The sequence below is a fragment of the Tachyglossus aculeatus genome, chromosome 5, assembly GCF_015852505.1.
Source record: "Tachyglossus aculeatus isolate mTacAcu1 chromosome 5, mTacAcu1.pri, whole genome shotgun sequence".
NCBI lineage: Eukaryota > Metazoa > Chordata > Mammalia > Monotremata > Tachyglossidae > Tachyglossus > Tachyglossus aculeatus.
Window position 1 is genome coordinate 15,681,354 of NC_052070.1, and position 12,425 is coordinate 15,693,778.

At 43.3% G+C, this 12,425-nt stretch overlaps 1 protein-coding gene across 1 annotated transcript in view; it reads right to left on the bottom strand.

Moving 5' to 3' along the window:
* The window catches only part of L3MBTL4 (L3MBTL histone methyl-lysine binding protein 4), a 412,230-nt gene that overhangs the window by 160,896 nt on the left and 238,909 nt on the right, over positions 1-12,425 (bottom strand). The window contains exon 14 of the mRNA XM_038747457.1: positions 9,170-9,343. Within this exon, the coding sequence (XP_038603385.1) occupies positions 9,170-9,343 (174 nt within the window). The remainder of the gene's footprint in view (positions 1-9,169; positions 9,344-12,425) is intronic.

Consider the following 12,425-nt stretch of genomic DNA (forward strand, 5'->3'; position numbering starts at 1 on the left):
TACTACGTGCCAAACACTGTTCTAAACCCTGGGGTAGATACCTGTTGAGCAGGTTGGACATCCTCATTTTACAGATGAGGTAACTGAAGCCCAGAGAAATGAAGTGACTTCTCCAAGGTCACACAGCAGACATGTGGCAGAGCCGAGATTAGAACCCATGACCTTCTGACTCCCAGGCCTGTGCTCTCCACTAAGCCACGAAAGTAGGTAGACACCATCCCTGCCCACAGGGAACTGTTCATCACCAATTCATCCTCACCTAATTTGATTCTGCCTTCTCACCCAATGGCAATGGTACTTCTCCATCTGTATTAATTCCCATGCTCACTGTCCATGACAGCCATTTCATCTTTAAATTCTCTACTCAAACCCTACACATTCCCGCCTCCGCCGACCCCCACCCCACCCCGCATCTCTTCTCCCCTAATGACCTGGCCGTGTACTTGGTCGGTCACTGTGAAACCATCTCCCCTGCTCCTCTACAGTTCCTTTCTCCTCCAAGCCCCTCTTCAACTTTCCTATCCATTACAGCAATACCATCCATTCCTGCCTCCTCTCAACAGTGCTCTGCAATCAATCAATTAATCAATCATATTTATTGAGTGATTAATGTGGCCAGGGCACTGTAAAGACGCATGGGAGAACACAATATAACAGAGTTGGTAGACAAGGTCCCTGACCACAAGGAGCTTACAGTCTAGAGGGGGAGACAGACATTAATGCAAATAAATAAATTACAGATATGTACATAGGTGTATGTCTGTCCCACCGTTGACCCCTTGCCCACATCCTCCTCCTGGCCTGGAACTCCCTCCCCGCTTCATATCTGACAGACCATCACTCTCCTCACTTTCAAAACCCTCCTAAAATCACATCTCCTCCAAGAGCCCTTCCCAGAGAAAGGCCTTTATTTTCCCTATCCATCCTCCCTTCTTCATCGACTACAAACTTGTCGCAGTAACTCTTAAGGTCTTTGACACTTACCCCAGCCTCACAGTACTTTGGTAAATATTCTTAGTGGCTTAGTGGCAAGAGCCCAGGCTTGGGAGTCAGAGGATGGGGGTTCTAATCCCAGCTCCTCCACTTGTCAGCTGTGTGACTTTGGGCAAGTCACTTAATGTCTCTGTGCCTCAGTTCCCTCATCTGTAAAATGGGGATTAAGATTGTGAGCCCCAGGTGGGACAACCTCATTATCTTGTATCTACTCCAGCGCTTAGAACAGTGCTTAGAACATAGTAAACGCTTAACAAATACCATAATCTTCTAGACTGTGAGCCTGTTGTTAGGTTGGGATCGTCTCTATATGTTGTCAACTTGTACTTCCCAAGTGCTTAGTACAGTGCTCTGCACACAGTAAGCACTTAATAAATACGACTGACTGAATGAATAATGATAATAATAATAATATTTTTATACTCTACTACTTCCCTTTTCTCTAATCTACTTTAAATCCTGTCCCTCCATGGACTGTAAGCTTCTTGTGAGCAGGGACTGCACCTACCCACTCTGTTATGCTTTCCAAGTGCTTAGTATAGCCCTCTGCACACGGTTAAGAGCCCAATAAGTATGACTGATTGATTGATTAAGCAGGAGGGAGAGGCCTCGTGGAAAGCACAGAGGCCTGAGAGTCAGGGGACCTGGGTGCTAATTCTGGCTCTGCCATTTGTCTACTCCATGACCTTGGGCAAGTCACTGAATTTTTTTTTGCTTCACTTTCCTCATCTATAAAACAGGGGATCAAATACCTCTACGCCTTTGTCCCTTAGAGTATGAGCCCCATATGGAATAGGAAAGGTAGCTGACCGGATTAGCCTGTATCTGCCACAGCACATACCTTAGAACAGTGCTCGTTACATTCATATTTATTGAGTGCTTGCTGTGTGCAGAGCACTGTACTAAGCGCTTAACAGATACCACAAGTATTATTATTGTTATTGCCTTGTCCCCCTCTCCATCCCCCCGTCTTACCTCCTTCCCTTCCCCACAGCACCTGTATATATGTATATATGCTTGTACATATTTATTACTCTATTTATTTATTTTACTTGTACATATCTATTCTATTTATTTTATTTTGTTAATATGTTTGGTTTTGTTCTCTGCCTTCCCTTTCTAGACTGTGAGCCCACTGTTGGGTAGGGACCGTCTCTATATGTTGCCAACTTGTACTTCCCAAGCACTTAGTACAGTGCTCTGCACACAGTAAGCGCTCAATAAATACGATTGATTGATTGATTATTTATCCACAATGTATTTATTCATATTTATGTTTGTCTCCCCCTCTAGACTGGGAATGTATCTATTTTATTGTACTCTCCCAAGTGCTTAGTACAGTGCTCTGAATACAGTAAGTGCTCACTAAATACGATTGACGGACTGACTGACTGTCTGTTAGTCTCCTCGGCCTGTAAAAATCAAGGGGGTAAATTTCTCAATTCACCTTTAAATTAGTGTGTTCCGAGGTTTGGCTCCGAGGCTCCGGGTGAGAAAAGGTCTGGGGCCCAGGGGTGTGTGTCTCCACATTCACCTGGCCTTCAGGCGGCTGTGCAGGATGCCCGTGAGGCTGGATGCCCGACGGACTGAGGAGCTGGTCCCCTCATCATCTTCATCATCATCATCATCATCATCAATCGTATTTACTGAGCGCTTACTATGTGCAGAGCACTGTACTAAGCGCTTGGGCCGCTTGGGCACCTGGCTGCTGCCCTGTTGGCTTTTCAGGTGGCACTGCTGCCCTAGCAGGAGAAGCCTGAACCAGGGATGCGGACTTTGGTGTGTGACTGGCCCCATCACCCTACAAGGAAGGAGTGTGGCCTAGTGGATAGAGCTCAGGCTTGGGAGTCTGAAGGACCTGGGTTCTAATCCGGCTCCACCACGTGGCTGCTGTGTGACCTTGGCCAAGTCACTTCACTTCTCTGGGCCTCAGTTCCCTCATCTGTAAAATGGCGATTAAGACTGTGAGCCCTGTGTGGGACAGGGACTGTGTCCAACCTGATTTTGATGTGTCTACCCCAGCGCTTCATGCAGTCCCTGGTATGTAGTAAGCACTTAGCAAATACCACAATTATTATTACGATGGGCTGGCCTGATGCTCTTTCTAGCTTCACCCCTGCCCCCTCAGTTCTGAGGGCCTCATTTGTCCAATGAACTTCGGAATGTATGAGGCCTTCTGTCTTCAACAGAAGAGAGGACACACTGGCAATTGCTCTTGTCAATCAATCAATGCTACTTAGTGAGTGTTTACTTTCTGCAGAGCATTGTAGTAGTAGTAGTCGTAGTAGTAATCCAATTCAATTCAATCACACTTATTGAGCGCTTACTGTGTGCACAGCACTGTACTAAGTGCTTGGTGGTGGTAGTAGTAGTTGTAGTAAGAGAGTAGTGGCAAGAACTTCTAGACTGTGAGCCTGTTGTTGGGTAGGGACCGTTTCTATATGTTGACGACTTGTACTTCCCAAGCACTTACTACAGTGCTCTACAATCAATCAATCGTATTTATTGAGCGCTTACTGTGTGCAGAGCACTGGACTAAGCACTTAGGAAGTACAAGTTGGCAACATATAGAGACGGTCCCTACCCAACAGTGGGCTCACAGTCTAGAAGGGGGAGACAGAGAACAAAACCAAACATATTAACAAAATAAAATACATAGAATAGATATGTACAAGTTAAATAAATAAATAAATAAAGTAATAAATATGTACAAACATATATACATATATACAGGTGCTGTGGGGAAGGGAAGGAGGTAAGACGGTAAGCACTCAATAAATACGACAATGGATGAACACGGGTGTCGGAGTCACGGGCTGTGTGTTCTAATCCTAGTTCCACTTGTCTGCTGTGTGACCTTGGGCAAATAACTTCTTCGTGCCCCCGTTACCTCATCTGTGAAATGGGGATTAAGACTGAGTCCCCCAGGGGACAACCTGATTACCTTGAATCTAACCCAGTGCTTAGAAAAGTGCTTGGCACTAGTAAGCGCTTAACAAATACCATAATTATTATGATTAGTAGCAGTAGTTAGAATTTGTAGTAATAGTACTCATAATGCTTTTACTGTGTGCAGAGCACTGCACTAAACACTGGGGGAGAATACACAGGAGAGAAGTAGGCATGGTCCCTGACCCTCAAGGGGCTCATAATGTAAAACTATAAATGGGGAGAAGGAAATGGAGGCAGTCATATCAGGACTTCTGGAACATTAAAACCCAATGTTAGTCCAGGTCATGCAGTCATTAAGCAGCGTGGCTCAGTGGAAAGAGCACGGGCTTTGGAGTCAGAGGTCATGGGTTCAAATCCCAGCTCTGCCACTTGTCAGCTGTGTGACTTTGGGCAACTCACTTAACTTTTCTGTGCCTCAGTTACCTCATCTGTAAAATGGGGATTAAGACTGTGAGCCCCCCGTGGGACAACCTGATCACCTTGTAACTTCCTCAGCGCTTAGAACAGTGTTTTGCACATAGTAGGCGCTTAATAAATGCCTTCATTATTATTATTATTATTAGGAGAGCAGAAATACAATAATTCTGCAGGACCTCAGTTTGACCTTTTTTTTGGTATTTGTTTAGCACTTACTATGTGCCAGGCACTGTTCTAAGCACTGGGGTACATACAAGATGATCAGGTTGTCCCACGTGGGGCTCACAGTCCGAATCCCCATTTTACAGATGAGGTGACTGAGGCCCAGAGAAGTGAAATGACTTGCCCAAAGTCACACAGCTGATAAGTGGCGGAGCCCGAGTTCATTCCACTAAACCACGCTGACTATGCTGTCAAACAGTGGACTTAATCGAGCACTTCCTATTCACAATATTATTCATCATAACAATAACAACTGTGGTATTTTTAAGGACTTACTATATGCCAAGCACTGTACTAAATTCTGAAGTGAATACAACAGAGCATGTGTTGAATCACCACTTTGCAGACGAGGTGCCTGAGGCACTGAGAAATTATGTGACTTGCCCCAAGTCACACAACAGGTAGGTAGTGGAGTCATGTTTAGAACCCAGATCCTCTGACATTCAGGCCTGTGCTCTTTCCATTAGGCCATGCTGTTTCTCTGTTGTGTGCAGAGTACCATATCGACCCTTGGGAGAGTGCAAACAAGGTTCTTTGTTTGGCAAACAGCTTTTTGGAACAAGACAACAATGAAGCTGCTATTGATTTTCTACTCCAATATCATTTGAACAGCCTATCCCTTGTCTTTTGATTTGCAAGTATCATGCTCATCATAGATTTACATTATGTCTCTTGCAATACTAAGGTAACAACAGGGACGTACAACAGAAAAACAGACTGTTCTGGGATCATAAAGGAAGCAGAGGCAAGGAACTGATCAAACAAAACCAAATCTCTTTTCCGGGATAGGATCACAATCCCTTTTCTGCCCAGGGCTTTGTTTGCTCCTTCTGCTTTTTCACTCTAAGAAGGAAAATCTTGAGGTGACTTGAAGGGAAGGAGAAATTGACTGGCTTTTCAGAATGAAAGGGCCAATGATCGGCACAGCTTATCCTTGGTAAATCCGGCGAATTTGGAGGGAATGAGCAGTATGAAGTCAATTGCAATACTGGAGCGATATTCACTATTGTGTCTACCAATTCTGTGTACTGTATTGTCCTCTTCCAAGTTCTCAGTTCAGTGCTCTGCACACAGGAAGCTCTTAGTAAATATAATTGATAGACCGACTTGCACCAGAGCTGTGAGAAGAGGGTGGTAGAGGAGGGGAAGATGGAACCACTGTAAGCTCCTTGTGGGCTGGGAATCTATCTGTTTATTGTTGTATTATAATAATAATAACTATGGTATTTGTTAAGTGCTTACTATGTGCCAAGCACTGTTCTAAGCACTGGGGTAGAAACAAGGTAATCAGGTTGTCCGACGTGGGGCACACAGTCTTAATCCTCATTTTACAGATGTGGTAGCTGAGACAAGAGAAGTTAAGTGGCTTGCCCAAGGTCACACAGCTCGTTGTCTGTCTCCTCCTTCTAGACTGTAAGCCCGTTGTAGCATAGGGACCGTCTCTATATGTTGCCAACTTGTACTTCCTAAGTGCTTAGTACAGTGCTCTGCACACAGTAAGTGCTCAATAAATACGATTGAATGAATGAATGAAGTGGCGGAGCCAGGATTAGAACCACGATATCTGACTCCCAAGCCCATGCTCTTCCCACTAGGTCAAGCTGCTTCTCTAAGCAGCCTGTACTCGCTCAAGTGCTAAGTACAGTGTTTTGCACATAGTAAGCACTCAAAAAATATAACTGACTGCCTTTCCAAGTGTTGCTGGAATTCATGGTTCATGAGTTGCTGGAACTCATGGTTGTGGTGAGACCACAAGAAGCTGCCTTATTAGTTATTGCAATCCCATGAACAACAATAAGGAAGAGGCTGGGGAAGGCATTGTTGGGCTCTACTCGAGGATAGGTGGTTGCCAGCCTGTGGGGGTGGCACACGGAGGGATAGCCTTTTCTATCCCTAACCCTAACAATATCCCAGAGCCTATCCCTATCCCTAAGCCACAGCTGCGACGCCTAAAGCAGATAAAAGGCGGGCATTTTGAACTGCGATGAAGCACGCGGAGAGAAGCAAGGAGGAAAACAGCTTTGACACAAAAGCAGCAGAAGGCAGAAGTACTTGGAAGCAGAGAGGAAGCAGTGTTTTGGGGGAAGCAGCAGTGGCAGCTTGCAGCCTCAGCGGTCCATGCCACCAGGAACTTCTCCCAACCTTCCGCCGCGGAATCGGCAGAATGGGCTCCCTTGACCAGCAGACTGGTACTGCACCATTGGTGGAGTGGAGTGAGTGAGAGTATGTATGCATCACTCCCTTGCACGTTGGTAAAACTCAATAAAGAACCTTTCAATGGTAATCTTGGTGGTGTGGTCTGACTCTCTATGTGTCACTGAGGCTCCTTCTGGACCAGAAAAGTCCTGGCTTCTCCTGGAAAGCCCCAGGGGGGCTTGTGCCAATAGTCTCCCCAATCACTGCCTCACGGTCCAAAACTATTCTAGAACCTCAAGCCGCAGAAATGCTTGTCGGACACCATGTTCCCACAAATGCAGATTCCAAGGTATTCGTGGAGCCAATACAGAAAGTCCTGTTCTTTTGAAAAATAAAGAAGGAAAAGGAAGAAAATAAGGATGTGTCTATACGAGCAAATAGCAAAGATGTTAGGGGTGTGGGAGCTCTCCAAAACTTGTAAACAGTGTGGGTGTGAAAAAACACTGAAGAACAACTAGATCCTGAATGATTTCTATGAAGGGGAGTGGGTGGATAACAAATGATAAATTGAAAAATGCAGATTCATCCACAGCATGCCCTAGTGGATACAGCAAAAGGGCCTGGGTTCTAATCCCGGCTCTGCCACTCGTCTGCTTTGTGACCTTGGGAAAGTCACTTAACTGTGCTGGGCCTCAGTCACCTCATCTGAAAAATGGAGATTAAAACTGTGAGCCCCATGGAGGGTACAGGCTGTGTCCAACCTGGTGCTGCTTAGAAGAGTGCCTGGCACATAGTAAGAACTTAACAAATACCATAAAAAAGAGATAACATAATACAGAAACAGAGGGAAGTTCATCTTCCTGGGGTTAGCGAGAGGAATAATTTGTAAAACTGAAAGCAATGTCTTTTATAAACATGAGTCTATCATGTGATAAATAAAAATGTCAGTGAAAAAAGAGAAAGCAAACCTTCCAAATTCTCCATGTAAACTTCAACTGCATTGTAACAGTGATTCAAATTCCACTACTACAAAAGTCAGGTCTGTAAGCTCTCTAAGCCCCCTGAATTCCATTTGACTCTGAGTTAAAAAATGGTGTCCTGAACCAATCAATCCATGGTATTTACTGAGTGCTTATTATGTACAGAGCACTGCACTAAGTGCTTGGCAAGTACAATGCAACAGAGTTGATAGACATGACCCCTGTATCAATTCAGCACTTACTGTGTTCAGAACACTGCACTAAATGTTTGGGAGAGTACAATGCAAGAGAATTTATAGACACAATCCCTGCCCACAAGAAGCTTAAAGTTTAGCGGGGAGATAACCATCCAAATTGATTATTGAGAAGGGAAAGAGAAGACCATAAGACTACTTACATAAATACTGTGAGGCTGGGGTGAGTATTGAAGTGCTTATTGGGAACACAGCAATGTGCAGAATCAATACAGATGGGAGGGCAGATAAGAGAAGGCCTCTTGGAGATGTGATTTTAGGGGGATTTTGAATGTGGGTAGAGTGGTGGACTGGCGGATACTGAAGGGACAGGAAATTCCACACAAGGGGTGGACATGAGCAAAGGGCAGGGGCATGATACACCAGACAGAGGTACAAAGAATAGGGTGGTGTTAGAGAAGCAGACTGCGCAAGCTGGGTTGCAGTTGGAGATCAGCAAGGTAAAGTTGGAGGGAGAGAGCAGACTGAGTGTCTTAAAGACCAATGTGAAAAATTTCTGTTTGAAGTGGAGATGAATAGGCAAACACTGGAGGTTTTTGAGGAATGGGGAGATATGGGGAGAAGCAGCGGAGCCTGGCAGTCAGAAGCGCCTGGGTTCGTTCATTCATTCATTCATTTGTATTTATTGAGTGCTTACTGTGTACAGAGCACTCTACTAAGCGCTTGGGAAGTACAAGTTGGCAACATATAGAGACGGTCCCTACCTAACAACGGGCACACAGTCTAGAAGGGGGAGACAGACAACAAAACAAAACATGTGGACAGGTGTCAAGGCGACGAACAAATAGAAATAAGCTAGATGCACATCATTAACAAAATAAAAACAACAGTAAATATGTACAAGTAAAATAAACAGAGTGATAAATCTGTACAAACATATATGCAGGTGCTGTGGGGAGGGGAAGGAGGTAGGGCGGGGGGGGATGGGGAGGAGGGGAGGAAAAAGGGGGCTCAGTCTGGGCGCTAATGGCACTCCACTATTTGTCTGCTGTTAGACCTGGGGCAAGTCACTTCATTTCTTTGTGCCTCAGTCATCTCATCTGTAAAATGGGGATTAAGAGTCTGAGCCCCAGTGCCTGGCACTGGTTGGAGAAAAACTGGGTGAAAGACTTTCACCAATCATCTTCGAACCTTTGTGAAATGAATGAAGCAAAAGTTGTCCCACTACAACTGTCAGAGCTGTTACCATGAGCCTCACACATGCACGTTTCTTACCTGGGCTGGCTGGCTGTCTTCTTGTGTCTCCCGTTAATGTTCAGGTTACAGAGGTCTTTATGTTTTGAGGGCGGAGCATCTGGAACTGAATTTGCCTGGGCTCTTTCTCCGAGACGGTCATGAAGTGTTGCCTCCTTTTTCAAGTTAACGTCTGAATACGGGCATCCAAAAGCACTGGGTCACACAGAGAAGAGAAAGGTGCTGTTAGTATGAGAAAGCAAAAATCCACCAGAAGCACCCTGGCCTAGTCGAAAGAGCCTGGGCCCAGGCATGAGGACCTGGGTTCTAATAGGTTTGTTTTCAATTTTTTTTCAATGGTTACAGCTATGCTACAACCACATTTTATTTCAACTCACCAGTTTCAAAGGAACAGAAACCCTCTTTCTGTTAATTTAACAAAATAAATAGCTTAGTGATTGAAAAAGCCACAAATTATAATGAGGGGATACATACTGACAAGGAGTATAGATATATGTCAATAGATCTCTCTATCTAAAGATAGATGCTATATTTCATCATGGAATTGAGGGGTGGAAAACCACTGCAAAGTCCTTAATAATAATAATAACAGTGATGATTATAATAACAATAATAATAATGATATTTATTAAGGGCTTACTAGGTGTCAAGTACTGTTCTAATCATTAGGGTAGATACAGATTAATGTGGTTAGACATAGACCCTGTCCCATATGGGGCTCACAGTCTAAGTAGGAGGGAGGACTGTATTAAATCCCCATTTTACAGATGAGCAAACTGAGGCACAGAGATGTTAAGTGATTTGCCTAAGGACATACAGCAGGCAACTGACTGAGCTAGGGTCAGAACCCAGATCCTCTGACTTCCAGACTCATGCTCTTTCCACTAGGACACACTGCTTCTCATGAATTTAGTTTTTTAAGTATCTTGAAATTCCAAACATTTTTTTGGCTTACGAGGCAAATTCAAAGAGATCTATCAGTTCACAGAGAAATGGAGAAGAAAGATTTTAATCATTTAAACCACTTCCTGGAAAATGCTAAATTGCTCCTTATAATAACTCTCATTGTGTTTTGTCCCATCAAGTTTAAAAAATCAATGAAGATATAACCATTTCACTAGCTTCTATGAGAGAACCTTGCAATTCAGTTCTTTTCTCTGAGAGAATTTTTATTACCATTTTAATTCCTAAATTTCTTTGACTGTGAGCCCATTGTTGGGTAGGGACCGTCTCCATATGTTGCCGACTTGTACTTCCCAAGCGCTTAGTACAGTGCTCTGCACATAGTAAGCGCTCAATAAATATGACAATGAATGAATGAAACCTTTGCACTACCCATTTTTTTCTTCTAAACTTTTATCTTTTATTCACTGACAGTTACCATTTCCCTTGCTTGTTGCTTATTCAAGTTACACAAATCTATTTTCATTTATCTTTGCTTGCAAATCAATCCCTCCAGCCATATTATCTTCTTATTTCATCTTTCCTGAGTACCCTCTAGCTTGTCTTTATCTCTCTGTTAATGAGGGATTCAGAACTGAATGTAAACTCCCACAGCCTCACTAGAATTTAATACCTCCAAGTTTCACGAGGCATAGTTTATAAGGATGTTTCTGCCCCAAAACCTGAGTTCCCAAGGAAAACCTGAAGCTCAACAGGAAATCTTAACAGATTAGACCAAAAATCTGCCAAACCCAGAAACTTCTGGTTAAGAGGGAAAACTAATTGCCGGAGGAAAAGAGAGAGAGAGAGGAAAAGAGAAAAAAAAGTAAGAGACCATATGTTGGAGATTTTGGAACAAAACTATTTTGCAATGACCTCAGATTAGTATTGAGTGGTTCAGTAATTTGTCACCTTTCCTCTCTTCATAACCGAGGCTAAACTATACCTGTTCAGAGTCTTATTGCCTTTAATAAGTAGGTACTCCAGACTGCTGGTTCACGTTAAATGGATGCCTTCTATTATTATGAAAAGACTGCTTTCTTTGCCGAATGCCATCAAAGAGACAAGATAAAGACTGTAATACCAGCTATGGCCTTAATTACAGAATAGCAACAGTACTTGCCATAAAATATAGAAGTCTTTTGAAGATGCTCCATTTTCTACTTCATGAATTTTATCACTGATGCTGATTTCACCTTTATGAAAATTAGCTAACAAGGAAATGCAGAGAATGCATATTGCGATTAACAATGGAAGAGTGGCAAGACTCTTTGCGCTCTAATGTCTTTTGGCTATAATTATTATGAAATTGCTCCTGGAGGTCGATAGAAGTTGGGCCCAAATATTGAGGGCAAATAGAAGTCACTTAGTAAAACTCTTTCACACTCCTGCATGTTTAGAGTGTAAAATGTCAAAATTTGTGTCATGTCTCTCAACTGTAATTACATGTATTCCTTTTTCACGGAACATTAACTTAAAGCAAACTGATGGCTTTGATTGAGGTATTAGCTCCAAGAGTTTGGAAACCTCTCCAACATAATTACCACTGTAAAGTTGACTAATATAGTTAACAATGGTTGACCCACAAATTGATTTTGGATCAATCTTCTACAGAGTCATTGTGGGCTCTTCTATACAAAATCACATAAGATGTTCCGAACCCACAGTGAGCTAGGAGATAGTAGAAAGTTGATAGAAAATGATCTCCCTTAATCCCTTTCAGGAAGCTGATTTATAATGTTAGTGATCCCTCTTACTGTTCTCAACCACAGGAATTGAATTAATCAATAGTATGTATTGAGTTCCTACTGTGTGCAGAACAGTACACTAAATGCTTGGCACAGTACAATAGTAATAGGCCTGATTGTTGCATGTTAGGAGCTTGTGATCTAGGCAAGAGGGGAAGACAAGCATGAAAATGAATTGCAGATGGGAGCAGTAATAAGTATAATTCCGCATACTCCTCTTGCCCCTTCATCGATTCTCCCATCTTTCCTACCAGTATTTTAAGAAGAGATGTACCACTTTTTCTGAAAATCTACCCCCTCCACCTGGGCCTTGAATCATATCCCTTCACATTTTATCAAACAGAACACTTGCTTCCTTCCTTCTTCCCTTTCTGACTACCATTTTCAACCTGAATCACTCCCTTCTCCTTGAAATTTTATCCAACTTCGGCTTCCCTGAAACTGTCCTTGCCTGGTTCTCCTCCTAACCTCTCTGACTGGAGGTATAGATTTGGGAATCATCTGCATAGAGATGGTAGTTGAAGCCATGGGAGCAAGTGAGTTCTCCAAGAGAATGGGGGCACATGAAGAATAGAAGAGGACCCAGA